This window comes from Nicotiana tabacum, chromosome 6, assembly GCF_000715075.1.
Source record: "Nicotiana tabacum cultivar K326 chromosome 6, ASM71507v2, whole genome shotgun sequence".
In the NCBI taxonomy this organism is placed as follows: domain Eukaryota; kingdom Viridiplantae; phylum Streptophyta; class Magnoliopsida; order Solanales; family Solanaceae; genus Nicotiana; species Nicotiana tabacum.
The window spans coordinates 185768234-185793157 of record NC_134085.1 but is presented as its reverse complement, the minus strand read 5'-3'; the positions used below and the strand labels follow the sequence as shown (position 1 = coordinate 185793157).

At 40.6% G+C, this 24924-nt stretch overlaps 1 protein-coding gene across 1 annotated transcript; it reads right to left on the bottom strand.

The window, feature by feature from the left end:
* Positions 1 to 471: 471 nt before the first annotated feature.
* Positions 472 to 5863, bottom strand: LOC107805206 (oligouridylate-binding protein 1B-like). Its single transcript, XM_016629204.2, has 12 exons — positions 5637 to 5863; positions 4045 to 4097; positions 3177 to 3279; positions 2950 to 3026; positions 2810 to 2871; positions 2616 to 2703; positions 2112 to 2187; positions 1994 to 2024; positions 1747 to 1866; positions 1499 to 1584; positions 1160 to 1336; positions 472 to 991 (listed from the first exon to the last, which is right to left on the bottom strand). Exons 1-12 carry the CDS (start codon positions 5739 to 5741, stop codon positions 713 to 715), a joined length of 1257 nt encoding a protein of 418 aa, XP_016484690.1. The 5' UTR covers positions 5742 to 5863; the 3' UTR covers positions 472 to 712.
* Between the last annotated feature and the right edge of the window lie 19061 nt (positions 5864 to 24924).

The window sequence follows — 24924 nt, the reverse complement described above, 5'->3', positions numbered from 1 at the left end:
TAGAGTAAGTTTTAGGCCACGACAAGGTTTGAACTCATAATGTGCATCCACACATTATGCATTGCATTTCTACTGCGAACTTAAGTCCTGCAGCAAAATAGCGATCTTGGATATGCAAGGATAAGAAAAAGCCTCAATTTCCCAATTCCAAGCAATGATGCTGCATTCCTTCCTAGGATGGATCAGCCACAGGCGAAAGTTCTTGGCCGAATCCACAAGAGACCTTTTGGCCTCTCTCTCCACAGCTTCTCAAATCATGTATAATCAAAGATCATTTTTGCAACTACTTATTATGCAGTATGCCAATAATGCTATCACGGCTATAACTAAGAGTCATCTCTTACGAGTACTGAAAGTTCAGAGAGATAGGACGCGTGACCAATCTGTTAAGGGGTAACCACTAAATGGAAAACAACGAGTTAGCAGGCAGATCTCTAACAGAATTGTGACTAAAAGAGATTGCTCCAATAGTTGCATCAAAGTTCCAAAAACATGCCATAACACAACTAGAATAATGGTGCAAACGCTGCAGTATACACTCACCCTACTAAATCAAATACACAAAATGCGCAGTTTATGGGTATTCATACACGTGAGAACCACATTACCAACCCGTAAAATTAAAAACAAAGCATAAGAGAACCTAGACGTCGTAAGAATTCATCTAGTCCAAAGAAAGGCAATGGTATGCCAAAAGCCAAATTTCTACACATCACTGATAATACATGAGCTGCTGGGCAGCAACATTCTGGAAACCACCATCATAAATAGCCTGGCTTGCTCCAGAGGCACCCATTCCCATTGATGCTTGCTTCAGAGGATGTTGACCCTGGGGTTGCATGAGGGAATGGACACCAGCCATCCTGCTAATAGCTAGCTGCCGTTCATAAGCCAAAAGGTCAGTCGCAGAGAGGCCTAATGGTGCAGCGGCTGGCGGTGGGAGAGGATTCGAGGCTGTTCCAGGTGGAGTTGGTTTGTTACCCCAAGAACACTGGAAATACACACATCATTAAGTCAAGCTCAAAAATTTTGCTCAAATAAAATTGGTTAGTAAGAATAGTAGCATCCTATATTCAGAAGAATATATCAGAATCCAATACAGTGACTTGCAAAACAACTGTAAGACTAGAAAAGGCCACCTTCAGGTAGAATGATGTACCTTAATCTGTCTACCACACAGAATTGATTGAGCATTTCCAATTTGAATCGCCAAAGCTGCCTCATCATGGGTGCTGTATCTCACAAAACCAAATCCTTTATCACGTTGAACCCGAACTTCCTCTATCACTCCTGCACCAAGGGCATAAAAATGGCGATGGAGATCGAGTTGTGTCACCTGAAACAAATGAAAGTAAAGGGGCTAAGTCCTTCCAAAAGCACAAAGGCACTTCAAGACCTGAGCAGGGACAAAGGGCAAAGACACCCTGTGGTTTACTCCAAAAAAGTTACACTATTATCATTTTCCATACGGGCAGAAAAGTGAGTAAGAATATCTTACCAGAGGAGCAAGATTACCCACATAAACAGTTGTATATTGTGGGTTGTTTTCAGGAGCATCGCCGTTTTCTGGCTCTTTACCCTCTTCTGCAACAGGAAAAGGCATTCATTAAGAAGGCCAGAATCAATTTCAAGAACTAAACCCTCTGAATCCAGCCACCTTCCAAACAAAACCGGAAACAAGCTATTGGATAATTCTCTTTATCAAAATTAAGGACTTGTCTTTAAGGTTCAGAAAATTGTACACACCTGATGATCCATGAGTTAATTCCACGATACTTTTGGCATCTGATCCCTGCTTGTCGTCATTAGCATTGGCACCTTTTGTGGCCCAGTTACAACGTATCTGTCTACTACCAAGCCATTTCCCTTATAGCAACATAAAGACAAAGGGCAAAATAAGACCTTCTAGCTCTCAATTGCTCTGAAATAATCCAACTTGTGCATCAATCAGTAAAAAGTTAACTGAATACAGAGAACTTCTGTGTTAGCTTACCAGTTAAATCATTGATTGCACTTTGAGCATCCTGAATAAAAACAATAAGATTAAATGGGAACAAAGCGGTGCATCAACCGAGAGAGAATTTTGAAAATAAATGCACATAAAAGGATACCTGTTGATTGCGGAAAGAAACAAATCCAAAACCCCTAGAACGCCCAGTAGTTTGATCCCACATTACCTTAGCATCACTATCAATAGGAAGGGACAATTAGCCACTATATATACACATTTGAGTACACAATAATTATTTTCTGTTAAGTGTATTTGACACTTTCTAAGTAAATACACCCTCCGTTTCAATTTAGATGACATAGTGTGACTCGGCACGGAGTTTAAGAAGAAAAAAAAGACTTTTGAAACTTGTTGTCTTAAAAGCTTAAGCGGTAAAAACTTTGTGGGGCCATGATATTTGTGTGGTAATAAAAGCTTCTCATTAAGGGTAAAATAGGTAAAATGAAGAGTTTAAAGTTGAATTATTTCCAATTGTAGAAATGTGTCATTCTTTTTGGATGGACTAATAAGAAAAGTGTGTCATCTTAATTGAAAGAGGGGGAGTATATATTAACCATGACAGAGCACCTTCTTAGGGAGGCATTCAGGAGGAGGAGATACTTACGAGCAACTAGGGTAAACAGAGAAGCAAGCAAACAACATGGCATCAGTAACTTCTGGGCTCAAATCGCCAACAAATATATTGAAGTGACCTGCAAAAAAAAGAAGAATATCATACTACACAAATTCACAAACTTCATAATGGGCCAAATGCGAAGTCAAGAATTGCACTTGTACAAAAACAGAAACTGAACGCACCTGAAGTATCCTCCCTCTGTCCACTGGCATAGGCCCAGTTAACTTTGATAGGCTGCCCAAACCTAAAAGTAAAAAGGTATGAGCCACAGTGAAAAGGAAAAAGGCCTACAGTAAAGCACATAGCTAGCGAGCCTACTCACAGGTGCCTTCCATTGTGAGTGGCTATAGCAAGTTCAGCTGATCCTCGATCATAGTAATGAACAAAACCATAAGATGACTGCACGAGACAAATCCATGTCAATTACAGAATCATATGAATAGAAAAATGCCTAGAAAACACAAGGAGAAGAAAGGGAAGCACCTATAGAACATAGTAAACATAGCCACAGAAAATGTTGGCAAAGTTGCATGAAGAGAAAAGATGTACCTTGTCCTTCCTTACAAGTTTGCACCCTTCAACCGGACCAGTACATGAAAAAAGTTCCTGAAGAAGAGTTTCACCCACCTGTGGATGAATATTCCCGACATACCTGCATTTAATCAGAAAAGAGGAAACTAAGAAATCTTAAAAAAGAAAAAAGAACAAAAAAAGAAATAATTTAAACTATAAGGACCCCCTCCAGTAATTAAATCCCAACAGTATGAATATTAACTTGTCACCAAAATTCTATGTTGCTTGGATACGAGTGTGGGCACCCAACACAGTTGTGGATCTAGAAGTTGGATTCTTCATCACCTAAATCTTATGATTCCGGGACACAGATAGGAGTAAGGCTATGGGTGTTAAGATGCAACTAATAAATGTATATTGCCACATATATAAGTAGGTATTACTATTAATTGAAGTTATTAAATTAAAACTAGTATAATTAAATTCTTTGTGAACACTTAATATATTATTCATAAGTTATCTTGTATAAAAGCAAAGTGTACTAGTACTTTATGCAAACACATACGACATCAACACAAAATCCAACCAATTACCCGATCGACCTATTCTTCTTTGCTACTGGTGTAGTCAAAGCACCCAAGTTAGGTTGAAAAAATCTAGTGTGGATCCCACACCCACACGCAAATCACCAGGAACTTTGAAAGAACCCGAGCAACATAGCCAAATCATGACTGTAATTATTCAAAAATCAAGACAGGCAAATGTAAACGTGAAAGCGATAGCAGAATATAGTGGCTAACTGAAGCACATAAAAAACATCAGTTAATTAGAAACGCTTCGCAAGTTCCATGTAGTCTAGCAGAGGAGAACGCAAACAAGAGATGATACAAAAAATAGCACTCACACACTGCGGCATGTACTTGGATCAAACCCAGGAGGTAGATTTCCACTTGGTATCTGCACCAAAATATGTACAAATAAAATTAGAGTTAAATAAACAAAATACAGAACCACGTCAGAAATCCCAGGGACAACATCCCAGGAAAGTACCAAGTAAAAGCAAAGAGAGTAGATAAACGTTCCAAGTAAAAGCTGTTGTATCCTTTCAATCTTTGCTGACAGTTACCCTCAAATACCCAGACTACCCCATCCACTAACCCCCCACCCCTACCCCACCCCCCCTTTTCTTTTTCCCTTTTTTGGCTTCATTCTCTGAAGCTGCATAATTCCCCTACTATCATAAGAGCTGTTTAAAAGCTTCATACTTCACTAACAAGCCGCTTTGCTAAAGAAGGATAGCTCCCCAACTAAAAATATCTATTTGAACATACCCTAGATGCAACTCGAAAAAGAAAACAACAACAACAACAACCACCCAGTATAATCCCATTTAGTGGGGTCTGGGGAGGGTAGTGTGTACGCAGACCTTACCCCTACCCTGGGGTAAAGAGGTTGTTTCCAAATAGACCCCCGGCGTCCTTCCCTCCAAGAACTTCCCACCTTGCTCTTGGGGAGACTCGAACTCACAACCTCTTGGTTGGAAGTGGAGGTTGCTTACCATCAGAGCAACCCCTCTTGATAATGAAATGCATAAACTCTTATGCCCCAAGAAGCCAGGTTTAAATTCAAGACAACCTTATTTTATATTTTCTCTGTGTAAAGTTGTTAAAATAAGGAAAGTAAACTCATGGGTCATAAATGACTGCGTGTGATAAATTAAGTCAGATTAACCAACTCAGTTAATCACTAAACTGTAATAAAACTATAAGGATAAACCTTTAGAACTGCAAGTGATTAAATAAGAAAAGAAATTCTTTAATACTTTTGATATAGTTATTAGGTAGGAGTAGAACAAAATGTCAAAGAGCTAGAATATAGAACATAAACACCTGTTGCCAAAGATGATAGATTTCTTGCACTCTTGCAGATGGTTTTCTCATAAAACAAAATTTTGAGCACCCAAGGGTGTGGTATAGTGGTCAATGAAGTGGGAGGAGAACCATAAGAGTTCAAATACCAACGGAGGCAAAATATAATAATATGTGATTTCATTCCATGCCTAAGCCTTGTTGAGCTGAGTTACGGTACCTGTGCTAGTTTAGGGCCCACTAGCAGGTAGCCGGTGAAATAGTGGAGGTGCTCACACAGGCCCGACACCACTGTCATTAAAAAAACGAAATTGGAAGGAAAAAAATCTATAAAGCCGCTAATAGCACAATATACATCCGAACCCTAAGTTTCTATCATGTCAAAACAACAACATAATATTAAGGAAACAAAAAGGTCCGCTTCAAGTTTGTTCAACAAAATATAATACACAATGACCTTGACCCCTAAAATACCTAAAATCACTAGACCTCAAATCCCATTAATTCGACGGTAATAAAACCTAGACGGCTAGAACGATCAACGTAGTGATAAACGAAATATGAACAGAATAACGAAAAAACACTCAAATAAACGAAAACGTGGAAAATTTTAAAACCAGAAAGGAACCTGAGGAGCAGCTAAGAGGCCAGGGTGATAAAGGGATTGTTGTTGAAGCAGAGCTTGTTGCATCAAGGCTGCTTGCTGTTCTTGCTTTAACCTCTGATTCAGCATTTTCTTAACCACTTGATCGAGATCGGACGATGATAGAGTTTCCGGTAACCGGACGGTGAAAGTGTCTCAAAGAAGAAGAAGAAAAAAAGAAAAAAAGAAAAGGAAAAAAAGAGAAATAAATGATCTAGAAAAGACGCTAGTAGAGTGTTATTTATAGAAGAACAAGGCTTATTTGAACGACCCGCTGACTTTTTGGGCTGAAATAAGATTGTCTAGATGTGGGCTGCACCATTTTTTGGGTTGAAATTCAAAAATAACCAGATTTATATGTGGTAGTTGAAAAATAGCCATAATTTCAAAATTAATCAAAATTTAGCCAATTTTTATGTAAAGATAAATCTAAAAGAAAATACTTTTCAAAATTCAAAAAATATTCCAGCATAATATATTGGTCCAGCATAATATGCTGGAAGTTCATACATAGGTGCACCAATCTCCAGTATATTATGCTGGAATTTTTTGTGTTGCATCAAAATAGTGGCTGTTTTTCAATAACTTTGCAAACGCTGGTTATTTTTTAATTATCACTCCAAAAACTTGCTAGACCGTGCTATTTTCACCATTTTTTTGTTGGAAAAATCTCACTTTATACTCATTAAGTCCAAACTATTTACCCTTTAATGCCCAAGCCTAAACTATTTACTTTTCCTACCTATGCAGCCCAAACTATTTACCCGACCCACCCATCTTCTCATTTGAAGTACAGAATGTTAAAAACATTCGACTTCATTTTTACAAGATTACCTAGTAGTGGACTTGAATGAATTTAGTTCTTCTCTGTTAGATTGACCTTCATTAAGATGGTCAAACCAAGCTATTGCTCTACCTCATTTCCTTATGATTTTTGTGTGTATGAAAACCCATCATTGTTGAGTTTGAAGCTTCTAAATTTGAAATTTTATTTTGAAGATTTATTGTTTGATTCGATGTAGGTGCTATAAAATATTGGTTATAGTACCTTCGAGTAAGCTTCCCAAATCTGAATTTTTATGTGTGTTTGATTATCCACCATTGTTGGCTTGAATCTCAATCATTGTTTTTGAAGATTTCTTATTTGATTCAAAGTGGGTGTTATTAAATATTGCTTATAGTACCTTCTGAAAGTTCATACTGAAATTTGATCACATTTGAAGTTGATTTGAGATGATTGAGATCGAATCTTTTCACTGAAAATCGAAGAAGAGCACAATTACTTAATAGTATATTGCTACGACATACAATAAGTTGTAGGATTATATAGCTATATTGTAACAACATATTATTATAGTATACTATATACTGCAACGGTATACTATAATAATCGAAGAAGAATACAGCTACCTAACAGTATACAATATACTGTAAGAGTATAAAGCTATAATGCAACTGTATACTATTATAGTATATAATATACTGTAACAGTATATTGCAACAGTATGCTGTAATAGTATACAATATGCCATTATAGTATACTATTTTAATGTAATAGTATAATGTTGAATGAAAAACATAAAATATCATTTTCATATATTGTATGCTATTTTGGTATATAATATATAATTCAATAGTATATAGTTTATTACAATAATATATTATTATAATATACAATATGATGTTATAATTTATTACATGGCAATCACGTGTTGATTTTTAGAATCTGATTATGTAATTTATGGTGCCCAGCAGCAGTTAGTGTGATATTAAGTGAATTAGATCAAGTGACAACTAATATTATTTAATTTAACAATTGAATTTAAAAAATAAGAAAAAAGACAAAAGGTATATTATACTAGTTATATTTAAAAAAGGGTGAACAAAAATTAGATTATGAAGAGAAAAGAATATATATAAAAAGAAGTTAAATGAAATTAGAAAAGAAAAAAACAAAAAAATAAGAAGAAAATGAGAGAAAAAAAGGAGAAAAGAAAGAAAAAAGGAAAAGAAACATAGAAATAAAAAAGAATTGGAGAAAAAAGAGAAAATTCCCCATAAAACCTACTATGGATAGGAAATGTAATTAGTTTGTGGGTAGAAAAATAAATGGATAGACAAGGGTAAATAGTTCTGTTTTTTGGGTAACTGTGTCATTCTCCCTTTTTTGTTGTTATTGAACTCTACTGTTTCGACCCAGCATCATCCAATTTCTTGTTAGGCCCAACATTAGCTGAATCTAGGGATCTTTTGGGAGTAATTCAAAAATAACCAAATTTACAACTGGTCGTTAAAAAATAGCCTAATTTCAAAAGTAATCGAAATTTAGCCACTTTTCATGTAAAGACAAATCCGAGCAAAAACACTGTTCAAAACCTGAAAAATACGTCAGTATATTATACTGGAGTTCCAGTATAAGTATGCTTGAACTCCAGCATATTATACTGGAGTTCCAGGATAAGTATGCTGGACCTCCAGCATAATATGATGGAGTTCCATCATAAGTACACTAGAACTCCAGCATAATAAACTGGAATTTCAGCAAGTATAATTGTCCAGTATAATATACTGAAGTTTGGAGCATCGGTGCTCCAGTCTCCAGTATATTATACTGGAGTCAGCAAAGTATACCGGTCCAGCATAATATGCTGGAGTTCATATACAGGTGCACCGAACTCCAGTATATTATGTTGGACCGGTCTCTGTTGCAGCAAAATAGTGGCTATTTTTCATTGACTTCGTAAACGCTGGCTATTTTTGAACGATCAATCCAAAAACTGACTATACCGTGCTATTTTCACGAATTTTTCGTACATAGACAAAAACGGAATAATATTTACTCGATTTAGCAAAGTTTTTCTATTTAGTAAAAGTAACTAATATTTTATTATAGAATATATATAAATCCAGTAAAAAGCTACTATAATTTTTTGTTGTACATAATCTGGTCAAAATCTACAATTACATATAACTTATATATAATTTTTTTGTATAGAATTCAGTGGAAAAACTACAATTTACATACAATTATATATAACTTGTATGCACTAGAAAAAATATGTAACTTGTTAGTTGTATATATGTTTGTTTAGCTCGAAAGATGGGGTAATAATTAAAGATAATTTGTGGTTTTAAAGATATGTGATTTATTCTAATACTAGTGAATATACAAGTAATAGTAAATTTAAATAAGAGGAATTGATGAACCAAATCAATGTTGCTATAACAACGAGGACCTCGAGCTCGACTTTCTTGGGGGCCTCGAGGTCAGCTAAGAGCAATGAAGTATGAATAATAAAGTAAAAATAATAAAGCTGAAGAACACTTGTTGAGCACGGTAAACAGGAAAAGCAGAGTAGAATATTCTATTCCGGTGAATAATGTGATATACAAGATGATTGGGGTTCCCTTTATATAAGAAGGGAAAACCCTAATATGGTATATTTCCAATTGTGGCAAAGAATTCTATAGGTACAACTGTATAACAACCCAGTACTGACTTTTACTATTTCGCACAGATCTTATCCTATAATTTATGCCCTGACCCACGTGTCCTTGAGAAATTCCCGCTCTTTTTCGAGTGTCTTCGTGATTGTACTGCCTTCGATATCGGTTGTGTCAGTCCTTCGATCTGCTTCCTCGAGGTATGTGTCCCTCAATCAAGTCCGACCCCTACTTCGAATCGCCCGAACTCGAACTCATAGCCCAATTTAAGACTTTAAAATCGGGCTTCTTAATTTTGACCATATACAGATAGTCCCCGCGTTTCTTAGAATGAAATGATATGAAACGATTTGAATTCCCGAAGCCCTTGATGATGTCATCCTCGTGATGCCAGCGTTCAAAGTGAACGAAACGTCCCATCAGCCCACTTCCCCAAAAATATTGAATGCACGCCAGCGTTGGTCAGCCACTAATGCCATCGAACCGTCGCGGCCCCTCTATAAATATGAGGCGTTTTCTTTAAGTAAAGAACTTTACCCTTTCTTCAATCCTTTCCCATCTTTATCCCTTTCTTCAATCACTCGCTTCATACGCCTCTTTAAGTGCCAGAAAACACCAAGCTTTTGCCGGAAACACTACATCCCTGTGCACCCGTATTCTTTAGCTTACAACCATGGCCAAAACTTCCAAGACAGTCCCAAAAAAGGATAAAGCATCATCTTCCTCTGCCTCCCGGCCGGCCAAACCGGTGGTGCCGCCAACACTTGAGGTAATCGCCCCTGGTGATTGCATTATCAAGAAGGACCTTGGTATCGAGAATCCTTTCGATGTCAAAGGCCGATGTGAGCACGTATCCCGATACATTAGCCTGATAACGAAGCAGATCACCAAGGAAGTAAAGAAGTCGGTGGGGAGATGAGGTCGAGGTTTAGATCCCGAGGCCTGATAAAAGAATAACTACATACAAGGAGGGGTTTTTGAGTGTTTACACTTACCCCTTCACATTGGGTCCCCTCGATTCAGTGGTGATTGACTTCTGCAAAATGTACGAAGTCACCCTCGGTCAAATCCACCCTTCCTTTTGGTGTACCGTGATCATGTTGCGGTACTTTTCTGAAAAGGTCGAGGGTTTGGAATTCACCCTCAGCCACCTAGTTCGGCTGTATCGGCCTTAGTTATTTTGAGGGCTCATCAAACTGCAACGCCGAACAACGAAATCCTTTTTCGCCAGCACCGATGAACCCAAACACTGGGGGTGGATGATCCGGTTCGTTAGAGTAAGAACTTCGGACATCATCCCCGAGGAAAAAATACCGTTCCTAGAGAAGTGGAACTTTAACCGTAAGTGGAGTTCATTTCTTATATATATTCATATTCTTTCATGTTCCATAATGCCCTTATCTTTCTTTTGGTAGCCAATGCTTGGGTGCCCCTAGCAGTGTCCGACCTCGAGGATTGGCGCAAATTAACGAAGGGCCAGTGGGAGGCCAAGAACTACGGTAAGTGCCTTTCTATAGTTCCAACACTTTCCATACATTTGGCAGTATTTTTACTTACTCACGCTTGCCTATCAAGGTCTTGGAGATGCGTCCGAGATGAGATCGGCCCCGCCCGGAGAAACAACCAAACCTTCAAATCTAAATCTCGAGAAGTACAATAAAAGAAAAAGGGTTTCGAAACCCAAAGACCCCTAAGATAAGAAAACTTCCACTCGAAGGCAGTAAAAAAGGTTCGCTCAAACGGGCACAGACTCGGTCCATGGCTCCCCATATGGGGAGGAAAACGATGATGAAGATTTGGCGCATGTGAATCGGACCAGGAAGCCAGTCGAGGCCGCCGAGCCTTCCGAACTAGAAAACCCATCCCGTAGTGGGGATGCCCGAAGGGAAGAAACGGGCGAGCCCCCTATGTCCCCGGAGGTTGAGATTGTCCCTCCGTCTTTAACAACTATACTGAAGGGGGTAATTGTTGAATCCCCCAATGCTAATGAGAATGCCCCGAGTGAAGAGCTCGGGGCCACGACAATAGGTCATTCCCTTTCTTCGCCGACCTATTCCGAAGGCGCAATTAAAGAAGCCAATGCTCTGCCTAAACCCGATCCAAGCAAAGTCATTAAGGACGATCCTTTCCCGGGTTGCTACATTGTGATTGAGGACGCCGATGACCTGAATGATACGTCTACCGCCTTTGAAGAGGCTCAACATCTCCTTTCCCAGGTAAGTACTTACCTTTAGCTTTTGTAATTTTTTCTTTCTTTTTTTCCTACTGATATGTCTCCATTTCATGTATAGGCCATTGCAAAGTTTAGAGCTGAGCTGAGCCAATGTGAGGCCGAGATCAAGAAATTTTCGGGCGAAGAGAAGGCCCTGAGGCTCCTCTGTAGCTAGAAGGAAGAGGAGCTTAAGGATCTCAGAACCACGTTAGCCAAAGCTAAAAAAGCGAGTCTGATCTAGACTAGCAGGTAACTGTGATTTTAATAGAGTTCGGCTTTCTTGGCCCTACTTTGAAGGCTAATACTTCGGTATCTCAGCTGCAGCGAATGCTAAATATGATTGGGCAGCTCCAGGGCGAGGTGGACCAAGTTCGGGCTGATTGTCCTCAGTGGAAGAAGAACATGGATCAACTCGTTGCCGACAAGGAAGCTATTGCGGCCCAATTGGCCTCGGCTAAAGCTTAGTTTCGAGGTGTTAAAGCGAATGGTCTGGCTCAGGTCAGGGAAATTGAGGGGTTGGAGGCCGAGATGGCTAAAGCCCGAGCTGAAGCTATATAGGCTAAGGCCGAAGCTGAGAAGACTAAGGCTACGACTGATAAATCAATTGCTATATAGACGAAGGAAGCCGCGTCCGTTCAAGCTGAGTTGAGGGAGGCCTCCGACCGGGAGAGACGGAGCAATGAATTGGCTAAGTTCCAAGTACGGAGGGCGACTCTCGAAGAAATCCATGCCCGAGGGTTCAACCTCGCCGGGGAGATAGCAGAAGCAAAGGCGCGGGAAACCGATCTAGGTTTCTTATCTCCTCCGATGACGAGGATGTGGTGAGTGGATCCGGGGATGAGGGAGGTGAAGAAGATGTTCCCAAATGGGAAGAGACTCTTGAAGATAAAGCTGTTGAAGATGAAGACGACACTCCGGGGATGTGGCCCCGAAAATAGATTAGGTTCCTTTTTTGTGCAAGGGCCCCTTGTGGGCATTGTAATATGTTTTGTAAATTTCCTTAATGAACATAAAGTATATTTTTGATCTCTTCTTGATTTGTGTTGACTTTTATTTTCTCCCTATTTATGAAAAATTCCGATGATTCAAATACTAAGCTCGAGTATCGATTTAGATTTTTAGTGAGCCCTTAGGCTTTTATTTCTCGAGATCATACCCCTTAGAGTTTTAGATGATCCTCGAGCCGAACTTAAAATCAATTTAATGCGAGCTTGGGGTAATAGGGCCTTTGGGTCCGAGTTGAATGAGAACGGAGTCTCGGATTCCCATAAGGTTTTGGTCCTATATCTCTTTTAAGCTGGCCCTTAGGCTCTTGTATATCGGCCCTTAGGCTCTTTTTAGAATTGGCCCCTAGGCTCTTTAACTTGGACCGTTTCGGCCTCTAAAATGGCTATATAATATTTTTCCTCGTTTCGGCTAAAAAACTTAGTGAAATTTTAGTTTTGCCTTAACATGTATTTTTGCACCCGTTGCGTATTCCAAAGGCTCGACGTATCGGAACCTTATTATTCATTTTGTTTGTATACACATAATCGAATACCTCTTAAGGTTTTTCCGAAGGCTGGTGTTATCGAAGCCTTTGGATTATTCGATGGCTAACTTATCGAAGCTCTTAGATTTTTTGTGGGCCAAATTTATCGAGGCCCCTTAGATTTTGCTTTTGCCGAGGGTAGCCTAACTTAACCGATTTTCAATGTTTGAAGGCCTTTAATTTTATAACGGAAGTCAAACGTCTCCGAATTGAATTATTTTGGTCGTAGCCTTTATGTGACCGTAGTCTTTAGTATGGCCGTAGCCTTCGAGTTTGTCACTTGCACTTGTTTCCCGATAACTTTCCAAAATTGTTCGAAAAGTTAGTCCCCGAGTATATTGGCCTTGGCCTTTGTTTCGAGGGGGTGCCTCTTTGAGGTCTTATGAATCCGAATTTTTAGTGACTCAGATGCATTGACTGTCAGTGACAGTCCCTGAGTATTTCGAGGTGCTTTAGCCCTTGAGCCGCTTCCCGTAGGATTGTAAGTGTAGAGCTCGTATGAGATACAAAGTGTTTTTGATATAACCAGAATGCTTCTTTAAATAATTGATACATGCATACATGTTTTGCCGTTAGGGATCGACTATTCTATATGGACACGGTTCATTTGACCGTTTGGCCCATTACAAAGTTCTCCTATCGAGGCCCTCTTAGGCGTGAAGTATCTTTCTCAAAATGTAACTTCCTAGGGTGGTGCCCCCAGTATTCGAGGTTGATTGAAAAGAAGCCTTGAGTACTTGTTGAATGTTCCTTAGGTAGCATATATGTGTTGCCTCGTTAAAAACCTTGCCGATAAAACCCATTTGGGATAAAATCTGATCTAAGGGGAAAAAAGTGCAACGCATGCTTTCAAACCCAAGGTCTTCGAACTGAAAGATGCCTCGATATCTCCTATCGAATATCTGCAAGGAGTTAGTTTTAAATACAAATGGGAAAGGGGAGAAGGTCATACCTCAGTAGTAGTATCGCCTGAGCATCAATACATTCCAGTTTTTTGGTAGTTGCTCGCCTTCCATTATGCTAAGTTTGTAGGATCCTTTCCCTACGACTCTGAGGACACGGTACGGTCCTTCCCAATTGAGGCCTAGTTTCCCTTCGTTTGGGTCTCGAGTGTGGAGAGTGACTTTCCTTAGGACTAAGTCCCCAACTCCAAAATGTCGAAGGTTCGTCCTTCTATTGTAATACCTTTCAATCCTTTGTTTTTGTGCGGCCATTCGGATTGACGCGGCCTCACATTTTTTATCAAGTAGTTCGAGAGAAGTGTTCATAGCTTCATGATTTGAGTGACGCTAGGTTTCCTGACTTCGACTGGATCAATGCTTCAGATCCGTACACCAAAGAAAATGGGGTCTCCCCCGTGCTCGACTTCGAAGTTGTTCGATATGCCCATAGCACCTCGGGCAACACTTCTCTCTATTTTCCCTTAGCATCATCTAACCTTTTCTTTAAGTTTCGAATGATGGTTTTGTTTGTGGACTTAGCCTGACCATTTCGCACTCGGGTGGTATGGTGCTGATGGAATCCTTTTGATTTTATGAACCTCGAGGAATTTTGTTACCTTGCTGCCGATGAACTGCTTTCCATTGTCACATCCTATTTCAGCGGGTATCCCGAACCGACATATGCTATGCTCCCATATGAAGTCAATGACTTCTTTTTCTCTTACCTTCTCGAAGGCCTACGCTTCTACCCATTTTGAGAAGTAGTCAGTCATAAATAAAATAAATCTAGCTTTACCTGGCGTCGTTGGTAGGGGACCGAAAATGTCCATCCCCCATTTCATAAATGGCCACGCGCATAAGACTGAATAGAGTTGTTCATCGGGTTGATAGATTATCGGTGCAATTTTTTGGCATTTATCACACTTTCGAACAAACTCCTTGGTATCCTTTTCCATAGTATCCCAATAGTACCCCGCTTTGATCACCTTGCGAACCAGAGAGTCTGCACAGAATGGTTCCCACAAGTACCCTCGTGGATTTCTCATAGTACATAATCGGTATCCCCGGGTCCCACGCACACTGTCAGTGGTCTATCAAAGGTTCTTCTATACAATGTTCCATTTTCATCGAGTGAGAATCGAGCTACTTTGGTTCAAAGTGTTCTTGACCCTTTTGGGTCCGCGGGGAACTTCCCATGCTTCAAGTAGTCGATGTACTTATTCCTCCAATCCCATGTCAAACTTGTTGAATTAATATCTGCATGGCCTTCTTCGACCACCGAACTCGATAGTTGAACGACAGTCCCCGGGACGATATCCTCTTCTTCGATCGATGATGCCAAGTTTGCAAGTGCATCATCCTCGTTATTCTGTTGTTGAGGTACATGGTCCAGTGTCCATTCCTTGAAGCGGTGCAATGTCATTTGAAGTTTGTCTAAGTACCTTTTGCATTCAATCGTCTCGAACCTCGAAGCTTCCGTTTACATGATTTACTACCAAAAGAGAATCACACTTTGCCTCGATGACCTTTGCTCCGAGGCCCTTGGCTAGTTCAAGACCTGCAATTATAGCCTCATACTCGGCCTCATTGTTAGTCAATTTAGAAGTTTTGATAGATTTCCTAATAACACTGCCCGTGGCGGTTTCAAAACGATGCCGAGCCCGGACCCTTTCACATTCGAGGCAGCATCTTTGAAGGGGGTCCATACCCCTAATGACGTGCTCATTTTTAGCAAGAGCTCCCTTTCTACTTTGGGTACAAGGGCAGGCGCGAAATCGGCCACGAAGTCTGCCAAAATTTGAGACTTGATAGCCATTCGAGGCTGATATTCGATATCATACCCTCCAAGTTCGATGGCCTATTTGGCCAATCTGCCCGATAATTCGGGCTTATGCAAGACATTTCTAAGCGGGTATGTAGTCAGTACATATATATGATGGAATTGAAAATATGGTTTTAACTTCCTAGATGCACTTATTAATGCAAGAGCTAACTTTTCTAAATATGGGTACCTGGTTTCAGCATCTCCTAGGGTTCAACTCACATAATAGATAGGAAATTGTGTACCTTGCTCTTCTCGAACCGACACGCCACTTACCGCTATCTCAAACACGGATAGATACAAGTAAAGTGTTTTATCCTCCTTTGGAGTATGGAGTAGGCTGGGCTCGAGAGATACCGCTTTAATTCTTCCAAGGCTTGTTGGACTCCGGAGTCCATGCGAAGTTGTTCTTTTTTTTGTGTAGGGAAAAGAAGTGATAGCACTAATCTGATGACCTCAAGATAAACCGACCTAGGGAAGCTATTCGTCTGGTCAGCCATTGTACGACTTTCACATTATTCACCATGGTGATTTCCTCAATGGCTTTGATTTTATCGGGGTAGATCTCGATACCTATGTTCGATACCATGAAGCCCAAGAACTTGCCCGAGCCGACTCCAAAAGCGCATTTCTCGGGGTTGAGCTTCATGTTGTACTTTCTTAGGATGTCGAATGTTTCCTGCAAATTGGTCAAATGGTCCTTTGCGCACAGGGACATAACTAGCATGTCATTAATATAAACTTCAATGAACTTGCCTATTTGATGTTCGGACATCTTATTAACCAGACGTTGATATATGGCTCCTGCATTTTTAGCCCAAAAGGCATTACATTATAACAATACGTACCATACTTCGTGATGAATGAAGTTTTTTCCCGGTCCTCCAGGTTTATTTGAATTTGGTTGTACCCGGAGTAGGCATCGAGAAAGGTAAAGATCTCGTGGCCGGCTTTAGCATCAATCAAACGATCGATATTGGACAATGGAAAAGAATCTTTAGGGCAAGCTTTGTTTAAATCTTTGCAGTCTATACACATTCTAAATTTATTCCCCCTTTTAGGGACTACCACTACGTTAGCTAGCCATTCGGGATACTTTACTTCCCTAATGGATCCTATTTTGAGAAGTTTTGATACATCTTCTTTGATGAATGCATGCTTTACCTCGGACTGAGGTCTCCTCTTTTGCTTCACCGGCTTAAATCTGGGATCGACACTTAGTTGATGGGTAGTTATCTTCAGTGGGATACCTATCATGTCTAAGTGGGACCAGGCAAAGCAACCAATGTTATCAATAAGAAATTGAATGAATTTTTTCTTGAGTTTGAGGGTTAACCCCGTCCTCAGGTATACCTTTCATTCTGGAAGATGATTGATCAATATGGCCTGCTCGAGTTCTTCGACTGTTGACTTCGTCATATTCGATTCCTCGGGGGAAACAAAGGTTCGGGGGGTGAGGAAATCTTCTTCTTCATCCTCAACCACTTGTTCATCGAACACCTATCCCTAGGGCTCAACCGAGGGCACAAGTTGTGATTGCTATTTGGACACTTGTTCGTCCTTCGACTTTTCCGATGTGGATGGTGCCAATGCTGGTGCCAAGTCGTGCACTACAAACATCTCCTTAGCTACATGTTGCTCTCCATATACTATTTTCACGTCATCCTTCATTGGGAACCTCATCATCTAATAAAGGGTCGATGTCACTTCCCTTATGCTATGGATCCACGACCTTCCAAGTAAAGCATTATATCTCATGTCACCTTCGATGACATGAAATTTGGTGTCTTGTATGGTTCCAAACATGTTGACTGGGAGGATGATTTCTCCCTTCGTTATTTTGCTTTCCATGTTAAAGCCATTCAAGACCCGAGATGTCGGTATGATTTGATCGAGCAGTCCGAGCTGCTCCACGACCCTTGACCTGATTATATTTGCCAAACTACCTGGATCCATGAGAACACGTTTAGCTTGAACTTTATTTAAAAGGATAGAAATTACTAGTGCATCATTGTGAGGTTGAGATAAAGCCTCAATGTCTTTCTTGCTGAATATGAGGGTATCCTCGGGCATGTAATCCCGAGTTCATTTCTCCCTTGTGATGGATACTTTGGTACATTTGAATATAGGTCCCTGGGGGACGTCGACTCAACCGATGATCATGTGAATGACATGTTGAGGTTCTTCAGGTTCATTCTTTCTGCCTGCATCCCTTTCCCTGAAGTGACTCTCAGCCCAATCACTTAGGAATTCTCGAAGGTGGCCCTCATTGAATAACCTAGCCACTTCTTCCCTTAGCTGCCTGCAATCTTCCGTTCTATGACCATGTGTGCCATGATACTTGCACATCAAGGTCGGGTTCCTTTGGGAGGGATCGGTCTGTATTAGTCTGGGCCACTTAGTATCTTTGATTCTCCAAATAGCTGAGATGATCCCTGATGTATCTATGCTAAAGTTGTATTCTCATAACTGGGGGACCTCGGCAAGGTCGACGTGCTTATCAAACCCGTTCTTGCTCATGAGTCCCCAAGAAACTTGACTTCGGTCACTTTTTTGATCACTCGAGAGGTGTTATGGCTCGGACCGTTGTTTCTTCGATCAACATATGGTTGATACCATTCTTTGTTGAATCTTGATCCTCAATCTGTGTCCCTCGAGGGCTTGGCTGCGAATCTACTAGGATGAACTAAGCCCGAGGGGGCTCCCAACTGGTCTTCCTCGACCCTAATTTTTTACTGATAACGATTGCGCACATCCGACCATGTCACAACTGGATATTCAATTAAGTTCTGCTTTAGCTATCGAGATGCAATTGAGCTTCTTTCATTCAAACCTTGCATAAAGGCCTGAACTGCCCAGTCATCGGAGACCGGTTATAATTCTATCCTTTCCATCTGAAATTGGGACACGAACTCCCTTAACATCTCGTCATCCCTTTGTTTTATTTTGAAGACGTTCGATTTTCTTGTGGCCTCCTTTATAGCCCCGACATGTGCTTTCATGAAGGCATCGACCAACATAGCAAATGAATCTATTGAGTTAGGAGCTAAGTTGTGATACCATATCATAGCTCCTTTTGATAGTGTTTCCCCAAACTTTTTCAATAATACTGACTCGATTTCATCGTCATTCAAGTCATTTCCTTTGATTCTACAAGTGTATGAAATAATATGTTCGTTAGGGTCAGTCGTTCCATTGTATTTTGGTATATCGGGCATATGCAAAATTTATTGGGAATGGGTATTGGAGCCGCACTTGGGGGGAAAGGTTTTTGTATGAATTTTTTGGCATATGGACCTAACAAAAACTGGAGGTGCTCCCGGTATTTGGTCTACCCGGGAGTTATAAGTTTTCACCTTCTTATCGTTGTCTTCTATCTCCTTTTCTCCTGATTCGGTTCTTTTAGTCAATTCCTCGAGCATTTTCATGATTGTGAGGTCAGTCCCCGAGCCGCTTTCATCGGGCCTTTCTAGCACTGGCTCGTGCCGGGCATTTATTGGTTCAATAGTGTTAGGAGTTCTGTTCTGACTCTGAAGCTGAGCGATGGTGACTAATTGAGCTTATAACATCTCGAATATCACTTGGAGGCTGACTCCTCCTTCTTCCATCCCTCGTGTTTCCTGGCCTCTTGCTTGGGCTTCCTTGTGTGCGTTCCTTGCGGGGTCTGTGCCTGCGTCCATGTTTAGAGCGTTGTGCAAACTGATATCAACTAGCTCTACGTTTGGCACTCCCTCAGGGTTTATGGGTGGTACCCCGACCCCTATACCGCTGTTTTCTCCAAGACCTTCGTCCTCGTGAATAGGTGCATTTTGTGTGCTAGACATGATTAAGCCTGAAATCAAAGAATCTTTGACAAGAAAAATGTGAAGAATAACGTGAGTTATCAGAAAACTAGTACTAAAATAATCACTATTATCTTTTGTCCCACGGTAGGCGCCAAACTATTTACCTCGAAAGATGGGGGTAATAACTTAAGATAATTTGTGGTCTTAAAGATATGTGATTTATTCAAATACTACTGAATATACAAGTAATATTAAGTTTAAATAAGAGGAATGGATGAACCAAACCAGTGTTTCTATAACAATGAGGACCTCGAGCTCGACTTTCTTGGGGGCCGCGAGGTCAGCTAAGAGCAATGAAGTATGAATAATAAAGTAAGAACAATAAAGCTGAAGAACACTTTTTGAGCACGGTAAATAAGAAAAGCAGAGTAGAATATTCTATTGCAGTGAATAATGTGAGATACAAGATGATTGGGGTATCCTTTATATAAGAAGGGAAAACCCTAATATGGTACATTTCCAATTGTGGCAAAGAGTTCTATTGGTACAGCTGTATAACAACCCAGTACAGACTTGTACTATTTCGTACAGATCTTATTCTATAATTTATGCCCTGACCCACGCGTCCTTGAGAAATTCTCGCTCTTTCTTGAGTGTTTTCGAGATTGTACTGCCCTCGATGTCGGTCGTGTCAGTCCTTTGATCTTCTTCCTCGAGGTGCGTGTCCCACAATTGGGTCCGACCCTTACTTCGAATTGCCCGGACTCGAACGCATTGCCCAATTTAAGACTTCGAAATCGTGCTTCTTGATTTTGACCGTATACAATTTTGTATGTCATTCAGATACTCGACATATAAAATATATATTATTTACTTATATCTTCTTCTTCTTCGACGTTCAATCTGAAATTTCCAACCAAAATTAACTTGAATATTCACCAAATTCCCTCAAAATTGAGATATAAACTCCAATTTTTTTAATCATTTATAATGATACCCAATCCGAACAAATAATAATTTTGCTAGACCCAAGTTTTGAATTCAAAGCTTCGAAGAATTTTAATATTCCGTCTTGTCGTTTGGGTCTAGCAGTAGTGAGCTGCATCCACATGCTTATTACTATGTCGATGACATTCTCAACTTCTTCGAATTCCCTGATGGTTCCTATCAAACTCCATATGCTTATTATTGTGATATATTAAGGGGTATTATTACTTTTAGCGTGCGTCAGAAACTCTTTATATTAGGTAGCCGAAAAAGTGTATAAAATTTATATAATTATTGTATATAATATACATAATATAGGTGTGTGTGTGTATACACACACACTATCACAACCTGGATTTTCCACCTCCGGGAGTCGTGATGGCGCCTAATAGTGAAAACTAGGCAAGCCAATCATTCCAGATATTTACCTTTTCCATTTTTAATCCTTTAGCAGTTGTAAATTAACATATTATAAACATCGGAATTAAATAAGTGGAATAACGAAATGTAACAATTTAAAATTTTCCGATACAAATCCGTAAACATAAACTACCCAGAACTGGTGTCACAATTTCACAGACTGTCTAAGAATACTAAAAATAAGGGTCTGAAAGATAAATACAATATTGTCTCTGAACTACAATAAAGAAACAGAGGGGAAGAATAGAAGGAGACGCCAGGGCCTGTGGACACCTGCAGGACTACCTCAAGTCGCCTGAATGGACTGAAGGCAGCAACCTCACTGCGATCCAAAAGCTACAGCACCGGGATTTGCACACAGTGCAGAGTGTAGTATCAGCACAACCGACCCCATGTGCTGGTAAGTGCCTAGCCTAACCTCGAAAAAGTAGCGACGAGGCTAGGACCAGACTACCAAATAAGCCCGTGCAGTTAAATCATATATGGTAGAAAAATAAAAGTAGATATTTACAGTTAAAGATGGGAGGGGGAAAACATGCTGCGGGGAGTATCAGATACAAACAGAATGCCAATAGAGGAATGTAAAGAAAACCATAATTCAATTGCCAACAAGAACAAGGAAAATAAACACAATATTCACTTTCATTTCTTTCTTGTTGCGGTGTGCAACCCGATCCCAAATCATATAATACCGTTGCGGCGTGCAACCCGATACCATTTCATATATTACCGTTGCAGCGTGCAACCCGATCCCAAATCATGTAATACCGTTGCGGCGTGCAACCCTATCCCATTTCATAGATTACCGTTAGGTGTGCAACCCGATCCCATTTCATATGTTATCGTTGTGGCGTGCAACCCGATCCCATTTCATAGATTACCGTTAGGTGTGCAACCCGATCCCATTTCATATGTTATCGTTGTGGCGTGCAACCCGATCCCATTTCATACATTACCGTTAGGCGTGCAACCCGATCCCATTTTATATATTACCGTTGCGGCTGCAACCCGATCCCATTTCATATATTACCATTGTGGCGTGCAACCCGATCCCATATACAATTCAAAATAAATCATAAAATAATCCCGGCAAAGGAACAAGAGTATACCAACAACATCTCGGCAAGGGAGACAATATCATAAATAATAACATCCCAGCAATGAAGATAACATCATAAACACTAATGTCCCGGACAAGGGAACCAACAATGATAATCATCATATTAAGCATAAATAAATCACAACGGAGTCACAAAAATTACAATATGAGACTCACGAGCATGCTTGACACCGACGTATAGATACTCATCACCATGCCTATACGCCGTACTCCACAATTAACACATAGCAAGTAAGATACAACTCCTAATCCCTCAAGCTAAGGTTAGACCAAACACTTACCTCGATACCAGAAACACAATTCAAACCTCAACTATTGCTTTATCTCTTGGTTCCACTTCCAATTCGCTTATATCTAGTCACAATTTACTTAATAATTTTAGTAAATGCTAAATAAGTCCATTCTAATGCATGAAAATAGGTTTTCCAATGATTTCCCCAAAAAGTCAAAAATCGACCCCGGTCCTGCTTGGTCCAAACCCGAAATTCAGACCAAAACCCGATTACCCATTCACCCCCGAGCTCGGATATATAATTAGTTTTGGAATCCGACCTCAATTTGAGGTCTAAATCCCCAAATTTCAATATTCTTAGGTTTTACCCAAAATTCCCAATTCCGCCATGAAAACCCTAGATTTTAGGATGCAATCTTGTAAAAATAAGTTAAGGAGTGAAAGGAATGAGTTAAAAATCACTTACTAGTGTTTTAGGGAAGAAAGAGTGTTGAAAAATCGCCTCTTATGTTTCAGGGTTTTGAAAAATTGAAAAATAACTAAAAAGTCCCGTTTATATATTCCTCTCAGACCCTCACCGCGGACCGCATAAAAAGGACCACGGCCGCGGAGCTCCACTGCGGATCTTGAAATATCGAGCGTAGCCGCGAAGACTTAGCCTTGCTCACCACTGACCGCATAAATCCCACCGCGGTCGCGAAGACCCCACTGCGAACTGCGGAGCTTGGTTTCAGAGACCTGTAGTTTTTCTTTGAACCTGCAATTATCATGTTCTAAGTCTAAATGCACTCCGAGGCCTGTCCAAAACTCACCCAAACCCTCGGGGCTCCAAACTAATCATGAACACAAGTTTAAAAATATCATACGGACTTGCTCGTGTGATCAAATCATCAAAATAATATCAACAACTACGGATTTACCTCAAATTCATAAAATTACTCAAACACATTGAAAATTCCGTTTTCTCTCAACTATAGGTCCGTTTTATACCAAACCACTTCTGATTCTTATCAAATTCCATAGGAGCAACTTAATTATTATTTTTAACTTGTACCGGGCTCTGGAACCAAAATACGGGCCGGATACCATCAATTCAAACATCTTTTCATTTCCAAAAACTCTTATTTTTTTTCTAGAAAACAAAAATTCACTTCTTGGGCTTGGGACCTCGGAATTCAATTCCGGGCATACGCCCGAGTCCCACATTTTCCTACGGACCTTCCGGGACCGTCGAATCACGGGTTTGGGTCCGTTTACCCAAAAGGTTGACCGAAGTAAACTTAAATTCATTTTAAAAGCAAAATTTATCATTCTTCACAGATTTTCACATAATGGCTTTCTGGACACACGCCCAGACTGCGTACGCAAATCAAGGTGAGACAACTATTCGTCCTCAAACGGACATAAGAAAGAAGTACCCGAGTCGGAGAAAAGATGGGGATATAGGCTCCGCATATCGGACTTAGACTCCCAAGTCGCTGCCTCAACAGGCAGACCTTTTCACTGAACACGAACAAAAGGGAAACTCTTCGATAACTTACGAACTTGCCGATATAGAATAGCTACCGGCTCCTACTCATAGGACAAGTCCTTGTCCAATTGGACAGTACTAAAATCTAACACGTGGGATGGATCGCCGTGATACTTCCGAAGCATGGACACATGAAACACTGGATGCACGACTGATAAGCTCGGCGACAACGCAAGTCTGTAAGCCACCTCTCCCACTCGATCAAGAATCTCAAGCGGGACAATGAATCTAGGGCTAAGCTTGCCCCTCTTCCCAAACCTCATCACGCCCTTCATAGGCGACACCCGAAGCAACACCCGCTCGCTGACCATGAATGCCACATCACGAACCTTACGGTCGGGTAACTCTTTTGTCTGGACTGAGCTGTACGAAGCCTATCCTGAATAATCCTGACCTTGTCTAAGGCCTCCTGTACTAGATATGTACCCAATAACCGAGCCTCTCCCGGCTCAAACCATCTAATCGGCGACCGACACCGCCTACCATATAAAGCCTCATAAGGAGCCACCTGGATGCTCGACTAGTAGCTATTGTTGTAGGCAAACTCCGCTAAAGTCAAGAACTGATCCCACGAGCCTCAAAGTCAATGACGCAAGCTCGGAGCATATCCTCCAAAACCTGAATAGCACGCTCGGATTGCCCGTTTGTCTGAGGATGAAACGTTGTGCTCAACTCGACCCGTATGCCCAACTCACGCTAAACTGCTCTCCAAAAATGTGAAGTAAACTATGTACCTCGGTTCGAAATGATAGACACGGACACACCATAAAGACGAACAATCTCCTGGATATAGATCTCAGCTAACCTCTTGTAAGAATAGCAGATTGCCACAGGAATGAAATGTGCTGATTTGGTCAGCCTATCAACAATAGCCCACACTGCATCGAACTTCCCCTGAGTCCGTGGGAGTCCAACAATGAAGTCTATGGTTATATTCTCCCACTTACACTCAGGAATCTCAATCTTCTGGAACAAACCCCCAGGTCTCTGATGCTCGTACTTTACCTGCTGACAATTCAAACACCGAGCCACATATGCAATAATATCCTTGTTCATCTTCCTCCACCAATAATGATGCTGCAAATCCTGATACATCTTAACGGCGCCTAGATGGATAGAGTACCGGGAAATGTGGGCCTCCTCTAGGATCAACTCTCGAAGCCCATCCACATTAGGCACACAAACTCGACCATGTAGCCTCAAAGCTCCATCATCTCTTAATGTAACTTGCTTGGCACCACCGTGTTG